The sequence below is a fragment of the Lacerta agilis genome, chromosome 8 (assembly GCF_009819535.1).
Source record: "Lacerta agilis isolate rLacAgi1 chromosome 8, rLacAgi1.pri, whole genome shotgun sequence".
Taxonomy (NCBI): Eukaryota; Metazoa; Chordata; class Lepidosauria; order Squamata; family Lacertidae; genus Lacerta; species Lacerta agilis.
The window spans coordinates 34,700,947-34,718,595 of NC_046319.1; the positions used below are offsets into that span (position 1 = coordinate 34,700,947).

The window sequence follows — 17,649 nt, forward strand, 5'->3', positions numbered from 1 at the left end:
GAAAATATAACAGTATGTCTTCTTCCACAAAGGAAGAAGGGAGCAGGAGTTAGCTCACCTCAGATCTGATTGTTTATAATGTGAGGGTTTCGCTTTGGAATATGCAATGGAGTAACAGGCATGGCAGGGCTTCTGAGAATGCGCAAAGGACCTTTTCCACCAAGGAAGTACAAGCCTAGTTCTCATTGTGGTTGATCTGCTCGTTCTGAGGCGATACCACTTCGGACTACAGCTCATATGATGTAACACACACAAGGAAACATTCCTATCAGGTGTGTCACACATTTAAAGAAAACTTAATCCATTGATCAAAGGAGCTTTCACCAGTTGAGCAATAACTAAATCTGCATATACGACTAAAACGATTGTTTTGAAGGAAATATTGTTGTACAGAAGACCATATTATCATATGAGCATTCAATATGCAGTGAGGCTTCTTAGCGATAACTGGGCCAGAGTTTGTGGAGAGAAAGCAGAAGTCACCAACATTTGGGGGGCACGTGGGCACATTTACAAACAGGAAAGGCTGTTGTGCACACACACCACAACTAAGCACACACTGCTATCAAAGCTATTGGCAACAATAGGATGCTTTTTTCAAGTCTCATTTCAGTAAGGAGAAGGCATTCCACAGGCACCAGGGAAAGTCTCTGTGGGCCCCATGTTAGAACCCCTTGAGAAAATGTGGTTTCGATGGTGGAAAGGGGGGCAGAACTGAACTGAACATTCTTCGGGGTGCTTCCTTGTTTTGACTATAGTGAAAGGTGTGGCAACAGGACCCTCTGAAGTCTCAGAATTTAAGTCCGAGAACTCATCTGCTAACAAGAGAGACCGGAGTTCAAATCCCTCCCTATCACCACTCCAAATTATATTGTTTTGATATTTGATAAATTTAGATGCAGCATACAGATTGGGGGGAGAGAGATTCTCTAGTGAAGGATATCAAGGCAGGGTACACCAATCAAAGCAACAAATCCAAAAACACACATTGGGAGTGGATTTTCTTTATTTTCCTCCCCCCACCCTCACTTTCTCTTTCTTTAGGTTTCTCCTTTCTTCCTTGTCCTTTACTTCCTTCTAATAAGACAAAGTAGCTGTTTTATCTCAGTGTAAAGATACTTTGTAATGGGTATGCATTTGTGTATGTCTTTGAAGTATGTATATGTGTTGGGGGAATGAGTGGGTAACAATATTAAATAATCTTAAAACACAAGTGACAGTAATTATAAATTTAACAATGAGAGAAACAATTACTAAGCACTAGAGTAAATAACCACATTTTAAACTGGTGCTGAAATGAAAACAAGGTTGACTTCAAGTAAATATATCAGTTTGAGGGCATTCCACTATCTGGGTGCCACTACAAAGAAGCACACACACACACACCCTCTAAAAACAGTTCAGCAGGGCAGGCCCCCTCTGCCCTCTTACAATTTGAGCGCTGATCCCTGCTCATCAAGTTCATAGGGCAATTCATTCATTCATATGGTTTTCAATACTTGTATTCCACTTTATCCCAGAGGTTTTCAAAAGCAGTTTATAAAAGGTTATCAAACTCAAATCTACCGCAAATCTTCCATCAAGGTGGTGTAGATCAGGTGGTCTCCCATCCAAGCACTGACTAGATCTGGACCTGCTTCAATTCAACAAGGTGGTAGCTTCAAATACCTTTAATGTGGTTTCTATATGGACTTATTTGGGACCTAGGAACTGGTTATAGCAAGAGTGGAAGAGCAGATCTCTCCCTCCACCTCAATTTATTGTCAAGACTCTTAAGTAAATTGGACTTTATAGGAAGGCCCTTTATTATTGTTATTAACTACCAAATCCCCGCTCTTTCCCAGGGGACCCTTGCAGATTTTATAAAAACGAAGAGGAGGAGAAAAAGAAATCAACTGCAAAGGAGCAGCAGACACAACAACCACAAGCGTTTTCAGCGACGCCTCCGTCCTAATCGCTCGCAAATGAAGCAAAACAGTATTTGTTGGGGAATGTTGATTTCCGGTGGAAAGAGATCGGCAGCGCCCCCTTAGCCAGGAAAGGGGGACCGTCTCGCTTTGTGTTGGCTGTCCCGGAACAGACGTGACCGCAATTAACGAATCGTTGATCAAGAAGGCGAGCGCAAAATTGATCCCATATGGGATAAAGGAATGCGGGGAGCGCTATCGATTCGGTAGCTTAAAGAGCGTCGGCGGGGCCCGGTTTTTGTTGTTGTTTGTTTGTTTTGAGAAGGAGGGCTCGAGCAGAAGGTAGCAATTGGGAAGGTGTTAAATGACACACACCCCCGTCCCGAGCTTCCTTTTCTTTTAATTACCTGTTGCTTGGGATGGCTTAATTAACACCTTTTAGCTTCACGTCGCTTTGGGGCGTTTGCAGGGTGGATCAGGAAGCTGTGTTCCCTCCCCTCAAAGTTGTTAGAGTCCATCTCTTATCGCCCGCTCCAAGCCAGCAGGACCAATGGTCTCAGAGGTGATGGAGACCTACACGGTTCTTCTCTGCTATGTTATCCTCACAACAACCCTGTGAAGTAGGCTACCGCTGTGAGATAGCGACTGGCGCCAAGGACACACCCACTGAGTGGGGATTTGAACCCTTGTCCTCCAAATGTTTTGGACCACGGAGCCCATCATTTATGACCATTGGCTTCTGGGACCTGCCGCCCGAAACGTCTGAAAGAGGAGCCCACGTCTACTACATCTGTGATGCAGGATCTCCGCTTGGCGCGCCAGCCCCGTCGCCTGAAATGGGTTTTTACTTGCGAGTAAACTTGCGTAGGCTGGAGCTGAAAAGCTATCATTCGGTGATCATTTGCTGGAGAGGAGCAGCACTGAGTGCAGAGGCATTTGTTTCATAGGAAATGTGCATAGGGCACGGCTGTAAATCAGCGATCTGAGCAGGATCCAAGCAAAGTTCAGTCGCAATTCTTATGTACAATTGTTAAGAAGTGTGCCCCAGTGAACAAAAATCCAAGTGTGGAGGCTGCGTTTAAATGACGTTTTGATAGAGAGGACAGAATGGCTGGATTTTGTAAAGGGGGAACGAATCCCATCTTCGCCTTGTGAAATAGACTCAACTCGCCTGCCACGGATGCTTTGTGGAAGAGCCTCCATATGCAAGAGCAGTATACCTCTCAACACCAGATGCTGGAGACCACCGCTTCCTTGAGACATCTGGCTGGACGCTGTTGGAGGCTGGACGCTGGAACAGACGGGCACCTTAATCTAATACTATCTGATCTCTTGACGTCTGGGGTGCCAACTTGAATAAAATACTGTGGGGGACCACGTAAGCCCCGCCCCGCATAATCGATCATATGACGCAGTGCACACACACACACCATTTGAATGGCAATGCCCATCAATTTTGTTGAGGCCAGGCCCCCTCAAATATTTTATTGTGGGGGCCGAAGACCCCACGGATCCTAGGAGTTGGCTCCTATGCTTGATGTTAAAGTGAAAATGAATAGCTCAGTACCCCCGGCGAGATTCTCCCCCGCTCCCTTCCTCAAGTATAGCAAGGGACATAGGAGCCAACTCCTAGGGGCTGAGGTCACTTAGGGTCTCCCCAGTAAAACATTTGGGGAGGTGGCCCCCAAAGTTGATGAGTGTTGCCATTCAAATGGTGTGTGCACACCGTGACATGTGATCGATTATGTGGAGCGGGATTTACCTGGGCCTCCCAATATTTTATTCAAGTTGGCACCCCTGGCAAGGGTTGCTAAAGTTAGGGCTCTCCCGATGTTGTTGCTATTGTTTTTTGGACTGTGACTCCCATCAGTCCCAGCCAGCTGGCCAATGGTCAGGGCCCGGCGATGATGAGAGTTGTAGTCCAACACCTGGGGACCCCAGTTTGAGAAACACTGGGCTAAGACCTGGAAGACTAGAGTTCAGATCCTCCCCTCGGCTATGAAGTTCAGTGGGGTGACCTTGGGTCAACTCTCAGGCTAACCGACCTCACAGGGTTGTTGTGAGAATCATATGAAAGGGCGGGAGAGAACAATGTACGACATGGAGAAGAAGTGGGATATAAAATGCGATCAAATAAATAATTATGTTAGGATTGTGCCAATTCCCTCCCCTATTTGCCAAATACCCACATTCATCGTTACAAAAAGTAAAACAAAGCAAAAACCCTACAGCATAACTGTGTGGTGCTTGGGGAGACGCTTAGGGGAAGCATCTAAAAAAACAAAAGGACTCCCCACTATTGCTACCACCATCCAAAGGCTCATTTTAATGGTTGCAGATGCAGGCAGGAATCCAACAGGTATATCTTTCATCTCAGCAGGGAGATGTTAACTAAGCAATTGGGAAATAATGAGTTCTCTGTGGAAATCCCACCAGCTGTTAAAAGCAGAGGAGCCCTGCGGGAAACAGACCCATAGAGGACGGCAAACCCTATAGAAAGTGTGCCCGCGCCAGGAGGGAGGAGGACGGTAAACAAAAAGGTTTTTCTCTCTTTGTCCCTCTCTCTCCTCATGCCCCCTTCCAGGGAGGAGAAGGCCTTAATATTTGAGCAAGTGCTTCAACCCGGGCCGCCTGCCAGGACCCAGCTCCGCAATAAGAGGAGCAAAACAAGAGTATTGTCGAGCACGCACAGAATGCACTTCATTCATGGTCGAATAACCCTGACCTCTCCTCATGTCTAGAACTGGGGTGCGAAAGGTGCGGGACACGTCCCCGCCCCAGCCCAGGTATGTAGAAGTAGCAATATATAATATTATTACAGTTGTCAAAAACAAATGAAGCGGGAGGGGTGGAGGAATAAAAGTGGCTTCTTACTTAGTCCCGGGATAACAGATCAAGAAGCAAAGCTCTTGGCTTTTGACAGATCTCAGACGGAAGACACGTGTCGGCGGGAGCTAGTGGCTCTGCCCGTGGCCGGTCTTCCTTTTCTTGGCAGAGCCCGTGGCCGAGAACGGGGGAGGCCTGTGGTGTAGTGGTTAAGAGCGGTAGACTCCTAAGCTGGTGAACCGGGTTCGCGTCTCCGCTCCTCCACATGCAGCTGCTGGGTGACCTTGGGCTAGTCACACTTCTTTGAAGTCTCTCAGCCCCACTCACCTTACAGAGTGTTTGTTGTGGGGGAGGAAGGAAAAGGGGAATGTTAGCCGCTTTGAGACTCCTTCGGGTAGTGATAAAGCGGGATATCAAATCCAAACTCCTTCTCCTCCCCGCCTCCGTGGCTCGCTTCCCTAAAATTTGCAGCTTGTGGAAGTTTTCTACAAACGCTTTTCCCGCCAACATGCAGACATTACTCTGCCACCTTTCACGCCAGGCGATCGTTACCTTTGGCCCTCTGGTTGTTGCGGAATTACAACCACCACCTCCACCACCACCACCCATATCCACCGGCCATTCTGAGGTTGGTGGGAGTTGTGGTTCAGCAACATCCGGAGAGTCGAAGGCTCCCCACGTCTGCTTCACACGTTCCATCTTGCCCCTCCATGCATCTTCTCCGAGTGCAATAGAGATTGCGGATCTTTCCCCTGCTGGGATCTTCCCACCCGCCACTCTCGCCCGCCACCAGCCGCCCTTACCGCCCTTCTGAGATTTCCTTCCTCCCTTTGCTCCCCGATTCACACAACCTCTAGGTACGGGCTTGTCCATTCCCTGCGCTCCCCCATTCATTTTTCACCACTACAATGCTCCCACGACCTCCTCTCATCTCCCACCCCCACATTTGCCACAATCAAAGAGGGGTGCTGGTGTCCCCTTTTGATCTGGGAATGGGGAGAGACAGAAGGGAACTGTAGTTTCGCCCGTCCAACCGTTTTTCTTCCACCTTTGCTTCTGCTAGAAGCGTCGCACCAGGCCAGCTGCCCCTCTCTTCCCCTGGGACCGGGAACCGAGGGAGGGAGGTCGCTCCAAGTCCCAAACCCTGCACAACACGTGTCTCTTTTCCTTATTAAAAGGCTCGACCTGTATTGAATAATGCTGTTTATAAAATTAATCACCACCCCGCTTTCTTGAGGAAACCAAGCAGGGAGGGAAACGTAGTGGGGAATTTCAGAACCCAGGAGGTTTGTTTCAACCTAGCTGCTCCGGAGATTATCCGGGAGAAGAAGGGACCGTGGCTCAGTTGGTAGAACATCTGCTGTGCAGGCAGAAGGTCCCAGGTTCAATCCCCGCCGTCGCCAGGAAGGGGCGGAGGAAAAACTTCTTGTCTAGGTGAACCGCTAGCTACCTGTCCGCGTTGGCGACGAAACAGAGAGGCTGGGGTTGCAAACAGGCACACAGGCGGGCTGTGGATCGCTCCCATGAATGAAGAGGTTGAGGATCACAAAGGGTGCGTGTGTCTAAAATCACATTATTAAAAATTCGTGCACGATTTAATTTTAATATACCTCACTCATGAAAACACACACACACTTTTGACATATATAAAGTACACGTGCAGGCTTGCAAATATTCACACACACATCTTCTCGCGTTGCTGGTTTGGTTTTTTTAAGCAATTAAGAAGGAGGCTTTTTTTGAGAGGAAAGTTTGACCGGAAAGGAATGGGTTAATCATCACACCACCGCCCGCCGGTCTTCCTCCTCCAGCTGACTGGTTTTCACTAAAGGGAAGCCGTAGCAGGGAGGCTATTGCGCGCATCTCTCGGGTACAGTGTCCTTTGGGCTCCGAAGCGCCCCACCAGCACCTCTCCGCACCCCGCTTGCAATGCAACCTGGCCAACTCTTTTCCCCACTCGTCTGTTGTATATTGGTTTTACACGCCACTGAAAGGCGCCTGTAGTCAAGCGAAGGACGGTTGAATTCCGGTCATGGCCCTTTCCAGGGTTCAAAGCGACCCTGCCGATCCGTACGACAGTCCTGCAATGCAGGACAGTGAGATGGCGGCTGTGAGAGGGGAAACACAGAATATCTGAAGATTTGAAGGAAGGGCGCGTGTGCGCCTGGACTTATGGTATCGACAGCACCTCCAGGCTTCACACGCGTGTGTGTGTTTAATCCTCTAAGATTTCTTTAGGGAACTCCAACTTGAACGAATTGAGGTCCCAATCCCAGTCTGATGCCAAGAAACAGAATCGGCAAAACCTTTTGCCCACCGCTTTTTCTTCCTTGGGGAGACTGTCCCTTCTCGATATTGGAAGAGGAGGCAAAGATTACTCGCGAGTAAATTGCACCGAGTGAGGTTTTCGACCGTTTCTCCCTTCCGGTTCCCCTTGGTCTCTAACCGACTTTTCCCGTCCTAGCCCTGCCAAATTACCACCATCCTAACCCTATGGAAGATACTAAGTTCTTGAAAATAATATAGAACAAAATAGCAAGTAAAACGGGGAGCTGGCGTTTTCTCGTGAGGGTGCTTTTCTGTCTCTGTCTCGGTCTCCTCCCCCCTCCCTCCCATATTTAATAATGAAAATGTTAATGGTAATAATATCGAAACTCAGTTAAATATTGGGATATCCACCCATCACACGGCACTTCTTCTAAAACTTCAAGAGGAAAAGTTTTAAAAATATTGGGGATGGGATACAGAGACGACTGCATTAGATTAGCAGATAGGGAAAGCTATCAAGAGGAGCGTAATACGATTAGAGATGTTTCTTCGAGATTGCTCGCTATTGATTCCGAGAATTTTAATTCTGACTCTTGCTATTGGATATAATCCGCGTTTATTACAAGACGGGAGAGGTTTACGAGTGGAAGCTATCAAGGTCGATTTCTCGAACTGTTTAATCCGACATGCACTTCATTTTAAAAAAAATGATGATGATAATAATAATAAAGAGGAATAGAGTTATAAAATTAAACCCAGACGGGACTGGAAGCTGGGGGGAGGAAGGGGACAATGGGCGATTATCTGAGAGCACTCAAGATATATTGTGGAAGAAGTAATATATCCGGCGGGATCCGGGAAACGGAGGAGAAATTGCGATGCCACGTTAACTGTAACTTTGAAACACTTTGAAACTTTTTCTTTTATGTCTGTGTGGAGGGGATATTCCACAAAGTGAAAACTCATGTCCTCAGGTGGGTTCTGAGCAGAACTTTATCTGCCGGACTCTCACTTCCCTGTAAAGGTGCGTAGGGGCTCCTAAGCAGATGGCCAAATCTATAAATAGGTCCTGTGATGCATATGATGGACTGTAGCCCACTAAAGGCTGACGCCAATGTTGCTAGCCCTGAAAGTGTAGCAAGACGGTTTGCTGATGTGTACGCGCGTGCACCGAGGCGACCATGTCCATGCAGACGTGCGTGTGCGTGTATACTAAACTATGCGTAAATTAGGGCATGACCGTAAGCTGAAGGCTGGAAAAGGCTGTCCAACTACATACGCATAATAACATATAAGAAATCTACACTACAGTAAAATGTGTGTGAGTGTGTGAGAGAGAATATGAAAAGGTTAGCAGAGTCTTATGAACAGCAAAACAAGTCTCTCAAGGGAAGAAGCAATTTTGCCATCACTGGGGGGCGGGGGCGGGTTAATGGTAAATTAAGTCAGTGAGGTTGCAATATTTATATGTGGGACTAAGCCTCACTGAGCTTACTTCTGAGTAAATACGTGCAAGTTCGCCGTGCACAAGTCAATTAATTGCCCACGCATTTGCGAAAGAAAAATGATGACATGGTGGTGGCGATTTTAGGAACAACGTCCGATTATAAGATCCAGTAATAATTGAACCAAAAGGGGGTCTTTCTCCTAAAAGTTTCCCCCTCTCTCTCATGCCCACACACCCTCTTTCCCTCCTGCGATTTTCTTACAGTTTTGTCTGGTTCAGGTACTCAGGGAAGTGGTACCTCGCCCTTCCTTTGCGCGCACCGCTAAAGAACCCAGGGACCGAGCAAAACGATCATAAATTTCCTAATTAGAGTTTTAGCACCAAGACAAAAAGCTCTTAATGAGTTCCATTCAGATGCCTGTCATTGTCTCCTTGTCTGCATGTGTGGTGTCTCCCACCCACCGGCCCCCACCCCATTTTTTCACACCGCTTATTTACCAACGGCCCACGGGGCTGCCCCTACGACTCCTTTGTTAAAATTTTAATTTGCCTTCTTTTCTCGCCTTTGATGTCAAAATTCTGACCTACAAGCCTTTGAAGTTTCTTATTAGGAGGGAAATTAACTTCGCTAACTCCCCCGTCTCACTTTATTTCCCTCCTCCTTTTTCTCTCTCCACCTTTACTGTATCTTGCCCTACTGTGTTAAAGAAACTACTTCAAAATTCGGTGCGAAAAGAGAAATTCACGGTGGGTGGGGGGCGGTTTGCGAAAGAAAGAGAGTGAAAGCAGACTTTTAAATCTATATTAGTGTTCAGTCCAACAGCTCCAGGAATGAATAGGTTAATTTGCGCGAGGGAGGGGGGAGTCGGGGAGGTTAATTTTGCGGAGATAATCAGCAAAATAATAAAAACAACAACAATAATAATGAAGGGAGTCTGCGTGTGCCACAATTCTGCACCGATCAGTCTTAACTCTAGTTGATACATTTTGCTCTGAAAGGAGATTATTTTAATAATGGTAATAATAACAATAATAGCAATAATATTTATTATTATTATTTTAAGCAACAACTCCCCTAGACTGAGTTAAATCTTTGTACAAACCCCGAACTGATTGGCGATGGCTTCCACCAGATTTGAAAAGCACTCAAATAAAAGACGGCGACGTCAGTAAATGGAAGGCGTGAGTGGCGGGGGGAGGGAGTGAGAAAAGAGCCGGAGTGAGAAACCGAGAGCGAGAGCGAGCGAGAGAGAGACTGACTTAAAAGAAAGAGGAGGAGCTTCGAGAGAGAGACTCCGGCTGTCAATCAAAGGCGGGAGTTCCAATAATCTCCAGCAATCTGTTAGGACCTGACCTGGAGTCCACTCAGATCAATAGGAAAAGTGAAGGGAGAAAGAGACGGAGGATCGTTACGCAGCAGCGGCTGGAGGAGGAAGAAGAAGACGAAGAAGAGGAAGAGGAGGAGGAGGCGGCAGCGGCAGCCCCCCCCCCCCGGCCTCGCCTGGTCTCCCCACCCCGCCAACCCACCCGGCAACGCCAATGCCTGGCAGAGTTTCTGAGACGCACTAAAAAAAGTGCAGGCGAGGCGAGCAAAGGGCGAACGACCGGGCTCCTTTTCTTCGCTCCTGCGCCTTTCTCTCTCTCTCTCTCTCTCTCTCTCTTTCCTTCCTTCCTCGCGCTCTCTCCTTTCGCTTCTCTTTCCTTTCCTCCCCCTCCCCTCTTTCCCCTCCCCTCTTTCCTTCCCCCCTTCCTTTCCCTCTTCCCCCCTCCTCGCCTCTCCACCACCCCCACCCCCACCCCAACCACACACCACCCCGCCATGGCATTTTCCCAGTTGGGATACCAGTATATCCGGCCGCTCTACCCGTCGGATCGCCAAGGGAACAGCAGCTCCCGAAGTGGGGCAGACCTCAGCCCGACGGGGACGCTCTCCAACGTGCTCTCCTCCATGTACGGAGCGCCGTACGCGGCAGCCGCGGCTGCTCAGGGATACGGAGCCTTCCTCCCCTACACCGCCGAGCTACCCATCTTCCCGCAGCTGGTAAGGAGACGAGTCCACAGATTCCGCTCTTCTCTCTCTCTCTTTCTCTTTCTTTCTTTCTCTCTCGCTCTCTGCCACGCACACCCCAGCTCCAGATTTCCCCCCTTAAAAACCCGCAGTCCTCCTTTCCCCGCTTTCATTCTCTTTTTGGAATCTTCAGCTTTTCTTTTTCTTCCAACTCCGCCTGCGATGTGACTTTGCACAGCTGCGGGCGTAAAGCAAAGACGCAGGAAAAGGTGCAATTGGCTGGCGGTGGTTTGCAAGTGACCAGCTCGGTGTCCTGGTTTTTCCCCGTCTCGATCTGGGCCCGGGGGTGCGCTAGGGGGCCGAGTAAGGCGAGGGTTTAAAAATCTCTCTCCGGCAGATTGAGAAGAGCATGCAAAAAAACACCTCCTGCCTCGGCTTTAGTTTTTATTTTTAAAAAAATAACTCGCAGAGTTTGGGACACAGTTCGCGGCCGCCGTCCCCGTCCCCCCGTGACTTTTTAAATTTTTATTTATTTACTTTTTTAAAAAAGAGGCACCCGGATCCTTAAACCACTGCTAAGTCGGAAGTAATGGGCCGTATTAATTTCAATGCAGCTTGCAAATAATTCCGGGTGTGTGGAGAACTGAACTGAAGCAAGGGCAGCGGGTGGGGGGGGGGGAGAGAGAGAGACACCTCCGTGAGTGCCTTTGATCGTCTTTTCTCAACGTAAGAACAATCCCATATTGTGCCTTTTCCTTGTGAATAACACGCACTGGGTGAGACGGCGGGGGTGGGAGTCGGAATCCCGCTTTGAAAATCAGTAATCATGTTACTATTAATAAGCCTTGGAAGCAAAAAGATCTGCTGTGGGGATCCAAACCTAGCAGAAAATAAAGTGTTTGGGTTTTTCATAATATAAGGGAGCCTGATTTCAACAGACAGTTGTAGAAGGAGTTACTGAGTCCTTTTGTTGTCCATATATCTTCGAGAGAGTTTGAATATAGTTTCAGAGCGCCATTCCTAGGCCCGTGTTTCCCAAATGAAAGTTGAAAAGGGGAAATCTAACAATTCCCCCAATACGGACACACATCAAAACCCTTGCACACAAATGGGCGCTGGTATTCTCTCTCTCTCTCTCTCTCTCTCTCTCCCCCCCCCCTTTCCGTGAGGAGTTGATTGACAGTTCCATCTAGCGCACGGAGGAACCGTCAGGCAAAAGGGTGTTTTGTTTTTTATTTAAAGGGGGTTTAGCAGCACTACCTCCGTTGTGCAAGTTGCGGGGCGGGGGAGAGAAGAGACACGCAGAAACTTCGAGCAGAGATTTTGTCGAGTTAAGCCTGAGCGTTTCTTTAAAACAAAAACAAAATCCAACTTTTGCAAAGTTGCAAGCGGTGAATCAAAAACAACAACAGCCCCTGTCTAATAATATCCTGATCTGTTATGTTTTCTCTCAAGGAAACAAAACAGTGTATGATCTCCCATTAAATGCACGGCATATGCTGTGCATCCCTCTCGTCTCCCCACACTACATCTCATTTGGGGGTTGTGTGTGTGTGTGTGAATATATACGTAAACCTATTTTTACTTCTGTCATATATATGATAACGTCCAGCTACTTTTCGAGATTGTGTTTCCAGAGTTCTGGAGACGAGGGCTGCATGCGAATGACCCAAGAAGTTTAAAAAACGTGAGCGAGATACGCGCGCGTGTGCTCGTTCAACTCGCTATTGAAAAATACTTTTCAAAAAGGACTGAGTGAGAAACTTGGCTAGGAGTCTAGGACACCTCTAGAACTCTGTGGATTTAGGAAATAACAGACAGCCTCACAACTGCCGCCCCCCATCAATTCCCTTTATAACTTTTGAAATGAGAAATTATTATGAAGCTGCAGGCAGAATCGCACTTCTCCATATATATATATATATATATATATATATATATATATATATATATATATATATATATATATATATATATATATATATATATATATATATATATATATATATATATATATATATATATATATATATCGAACTTAAAAGGGCAAGCTTCCGAGTCTCACAGCGTTCTTCGTCACCCGGCAGAATGACAGCCGCGCAGCCCTTGATTAATTTGATCCCGTCCAATATATTGCTCGGCTTATCTTCCACTCCTTTGGGAATCAAGAGGGCTACTGAACCGGTGTGGGGGCTCTCTCCTCCTTGAAAGAGCCCATTTCCATGGCTAACCGTTTGTTGCTCTGTGTAACGCCCCCTCCCCATTTTTTCTGTCCTCCTCCAGGGAGCCCAGTATGAGCTGAAGGAGGGTCCCGGCGTCCAGCACCCGGCTTTTCCTCACCACCACCCGGCTTTCTACCCCTATGGGCAGTACCAGTTTGGCGACCCGTCGAGGCCCAAGAACGCCACCCGCGAGAGCACCAGCACCCTCAAGGCCTGGCTGAACGAGCACCGGAAAAACCCTTACCCCACCAAAGGCGAGAAGATCATGCTGGCCATCATCACCAAGATGACCCTCACGCAGGTCTCCACCTGGTTCGCCAACGCCCGGCGGCGCCTCAAAAAGGAGAATAAAATGACCTGGGCTCCGCGGAGCCGCACCGACGAGGAGGGCAACTCTTACGGCAGCGAGCACGACGAAGAGGACGGCGAAGGCGACAAGCGGGACCCCGACGACGAGGAGATCGACCTGGAGAACATCGATACCGAGAATATGGAGAGCGGGGCTCCAGGGGCCAAAGCGGGGCAGCTTCTCCTGGAAGGGGAGGACGACGACGACGAGGAGGAGGAGGAGGAAGAGGACGAGGAACCGCCGGATGATTCGGTGCTCCTCCATTCCGACGCCAAAACCACCGACTCGGAGGGCTCCGACGGCTTCGAGGACCTGCCGGGAGCTCAGGAGCGCTTCTTGAAGGCTATGGAGGCCCGTCAGCGCGCCTCGTCGGGCGAGCTGCCTTCGCCAGCGGCTCTCCAGCAGCAGCAGCTGCTGCAGCAACAGCGCCATCCTTCCTCCCCAGCGTCCCCCCCAACGGCTCCCAGCCCCGCTTTGGCACCGCAAGCGCAGCCTCCCAAGCCTAAGATCTGGTCCTTAGCAGAGACGGCTACCAGCCCGGATAACCCGTCGCGGAAATCTCCCACCAGCGGAGGTTCCCCCCCTGCGGCAGCGGCCACCCCCCAGAGCCTTCAGTTGGTGGGAGCCCCTGCTCCGCCGCAGCCTCCTCCGACGGCCCCGGGCCCCGCACACAGACTGGTCGCCTCTTGCCCTCTGGGCAAATTCGCTAACTGGTCCAGCCGGGCCTTCTCGGCCCACCCCCATCACCACCACCACCACCATCCCCACCCGCTCACTTTACTGAACACTCCCCACCTGCTGGGACTCGGGGGGGCGAACCCCAGCGCGGCCCCAAGCGCGGCGGCTATCGCGGCTTTCTCCAGACCCGCGGACCAAGCGCAGAGCGCGGAGTCCTCCGGAACAGGTAATCCATTCGATGGGAGGGAGGGGGGGGAAGGCAAGGGGGGGGAAAGGGGGAAACAACTTGGCTGCAACCCTAAGATCCATGGGACTTAGGTGGGGGAGAGAAGTTTGAACTAGGGTGGGTTTGTATGTGAGGCTGAATGTTTCTTCCCAGAGACTTATGTGGCATTCAGTGAAGTTTCCTTAGACAACACTGAAATGAACCTGAAGAAATTTGAGTCCATTCATTTCAATGTGTCTACTCTGATTAAAACTAAGCTGGTTACCACTAAAACAACTCATAAGAATGCAAATTGTAGAATGAAGCTGCAGTATAGAGTAGGTGGAATAAAAAACGAGGAAAGCGGGAGGTATTCCTCGAGGGTTTGAAGCCCAAAGAAGCAATTCATTATGGCGGGGAAAGACAATCCTACCCTCACTGTTCCCTTTTCTAGAGTCTCTATACAGGTATCTCTTTTCCTAAAAGAGGTCCAGGCTTTCTTGGTTGGCCTAAAGATTCAGTTTATATTTCGGACAGAAACATTGGCTGGATCTCCCCACAGCCCACGAACATGCAAGCCCCCCCCCCCCTTGCAGGCTGGATCAGTTTCTGTCTCCTATTCTATCGACTTCAGTGCCACGCTCCCCATTCAGAATCACCTGGTAATAAATAAATCAGAAGGCCTTTACCTGGGGCCCTTTCTTTTTAAAACAACAACAACTTCCACCAATATTGCCTTCAAAACTGGGGGAGCTTTTTAAAAAAACAAAAAAATAAAAATAAAAATTGCATTCTCCCAGATAGGGATACCCTGGTTGCTGTGGTCAGAATTGGTGCTCTCTGTATTGATGGTATCATCTGCCTATTTTAAAAAGCACACTTAACACACACCCCCCCAAAAAAACCCGCCCTCTTATATTTGCTAGGAAAGAAATCCCCAAACTGAAATCAAAGGTGTGGGTCTTTGGTTTTTTTTTTTTTTTTACTTCCATGTAAAATGGGTTTGGCAATCCAGGTGTTCTGTGACCTTAAGCACACACTCTGAAGTGATCAAGCAAATCCCGCTGAAATAAAGCATTTTTATTTTAATACTGGACGTAGTTAGGATCTGGGTTCTCTTCATTTTTTCATTTTTTCAAAAAGAATGTACTGAGCTAAGTTGCTAAGAGTGACATGAATTCAGGAACCTTAGAGGAGCAAATCCAAGGTGGTTTTTTTTTTAAAGGAACTTTTTTTTCTTTGTTTGCTTTTGTTTGTTTTAGATCGATCTAGTGCCTTGGAAGTAGAGAAAAAGTTAATAAAGACAGCTTTTCAACCAGTTCAGAGGCGGTAAGAGATTATCTATGTCCTAGAGGGTACATTAAAAAAAGGGAGGTGAATTTGCTTGTAGACCAATTCCCATTGACATCAATGGGACTTGCTGCCCTGCAAGATGCAATCTCTTGCAGACTTACTTGGGAGTAAATGCCACTGAAACCCGGACTTGGGACTTTCTTCCAAGTAAACATGTGAGGGATTGGGGCCCACCTTGTATATTTAGGACTGGGGAAGAATTATAAATGGCCAGTTTGATTTCCAGTCCCTCTGATATTCATTTTCCAAGCCAGCTTTGGTCCACTTTTGTGATGTTAGATAAGAGCACCAAGGGAAGACTGCAGAGTCAGTTTTCTAGAATTTGTAAACTAGTGCTTGTGAGATACAAAGGCCCCCTCTGCAACTCTTTAGACTCTTTATTAAAATCAATATACGGAAGCAGAAAATTCCCAGTCTGCTCAGCTCCTTTTTAATCCTCCAGTTCAAAACTGGCCAAATTGAAATATTGGTTTAGTCTATGAAATAAGGTGGACAGGCCAATGTAAACTCTGCTCTCTTGCATACCTGTGGAGTTTAGGTGTGTGATATATCTGCATATATTTATTTATTTGCACATGCACACCTATATGTATAATCTATCCTGGCTATGTACAAGTGTGCGTTCACACATGCACACAGATGCACCCTAATGAAATGAATAGATTTAATTGTGTGGTTGATGCATATGCATACACACATATATTTCTTTGGATATAATATCATGCACTGTGTCTGCATGTTGACTAGAAAGAAGGTGTCATGATTGCGTGTGAGAGAGTACATATCCCTGTGCATAAATGCACATATATTTCATAACTTGCCTTTGTCAGTGAAATAGTGTTCAGTGCAAGGTTGCTTGATAGTGCTTTAAAAATGCACAGCGCTTTTGCCTAAATAAAATAAAAAAGTAAAAGGATTATGTCCCTAACATATTAGAGTGGCTGTAAAACTGCAGAGGGTTAGCCACGTGAATCTGCTGCAGCAAAACTAAGAAAAGATTCTCCCGACACCTTAAAGACTAACATATGGATTGTGGCATCAGTTTTTATGGACTAAAGGCAAAGGAGCAGGCAGGTTAGCGCATTTCAGAACTCCGCAAAAGCTTATGTTGCAGTCAATCTGTTAGCCTTTAAGGGGCACCCCCCACTCCGCATAAAATTGGAGTAGTTTTTGCTCATGGTTTTTGAATGTTTTCAAAGACTTTTTGTTCCACGATAAAGAAAGCATAAGCTCCACTGCAGTCTCCAGTTCTGGCTGCATATTAGATGATCAGAGAAATCAGTATTCAAGATATATATCTATATATCTTCTTCTTTCCCCCCCTGTGTTCCTTTTCTTCCAGGCCTCAGAACCAACTTGATGCAGCTATGGTTCTATCTGCGTTGTCATCATCATAGTTAATTTTTTATAATTATTGTTCTAATGATTGTAAAATAAAATTCTCTGTATAGTTACAACTTGTACGCATGTCCATGTATCAAATGAAAAAAAAAATACAAAAACCAAGAAAAAAACCACCCTGCTTCTGTGCTATCATCTGGATTAGCTGAATTCGTGAGGTTTTTTGGAAGTCCAGTGCGAAATAGGCGTCTTCATTTTCTTTTTTTGTATATATAGTAAAAAGGAAAAAAAATGTACATATGTGTGAACCAAATTGTACAAGAAAGTATATATTTTTGGCTAATAAACTGTTGCCACTTTGACTACAATTTTCTGATACTTACGTGAATTATTATTATTATTATTATTATTATTATTATTATTATTATCATCATTATCATCATCATCATCATCGTTATTGTTATTTCCTTGTCACTTAGGAAAACTTTTAAACTAGTTTTGGAAGATTCCCCACTGTGCTTAGATTTCCAGAAGGGTAGTCATCTTTAGACTGAGGCTTCCAAATCCTGATTTTCTATAACTAAGAGAACGAAAATCAGTAGCAATCCTGAGTACAAAATGCAGCTGTGAGCTAGCTAGAAGAAAATGTGAACAGTGTGTGTTTGTGTACAAGAAAGAGAGGTGTGTGCGTATTCATTTGAATTAAAGAGAGCGGGGGCAGAAATCTACATTTGGGACTTTCTGGTTACTTTGCTGTATTAATTTTTAAATATATTTTGGAGGGGGTGGGGGAACCCGCGTGTTTATGTATTAGGAATCACTGGTGGGGCCATCGCTGCAGATCTGATCAAAACGCCTCGCACTACCCTGTTTTTGTTTTGTGTGTGTGTTTTAAGAGGTTTCTGCTTGAAAGCCACGTCCGCTGGTTTAAATGGGCCATATTTTTCAAAGTTGCAAAAACCGTCCTTAGCAGATCGAATCGTCCTTTCGCTTTGCGGCTGGAAATCCTGGGCAATTTCAGGGAGTCGTTCAAAGCGCTCTCGCG

General features: G+C 46.9%; 1 protein-coding gene across 2 annotated transcripts; it reads left to right on the forward strand.

Moving 5' to 3' along the window:
• The first annotated feature begins 10,235 nt into the window (after positions 1 to 10,235).
• IRX3 (iroquois homeobox 3) lies at positions 10,236 to 16,972 on the forward strand. 2 transcript variants are annotated; one of them, XM_033156860.1, is made up of 4 exons: positions 10,236 to 10,489; positions 12,740 to 13,931; positions 15,173 to 15,239; positions 16,606 to 16,972. In XM_033156860.1, exons 1-4 carry the CDS (start codon positions 10,268 to 10,270, stop codon positions 16,658 to 16,660), a joined length of 1,536 nt encoding a protein of 511 aa, XP_033012751.1. In that variant the 5' UTR covers positions 10,236 to 10,267; the 3' UTR covers positions 16,661 to 16,972. The 2 variants fall into 2 exon arrangements, with proteins under 2 accessions (XP_033012751.1, XP_033012752.1); XM_033156861.1 differs by lacking the exon at positions 15,173 to 15,239.
• The last annotated feature ends 677 nt before the right edge of the window (positions 16,973 to 17,649 follow it).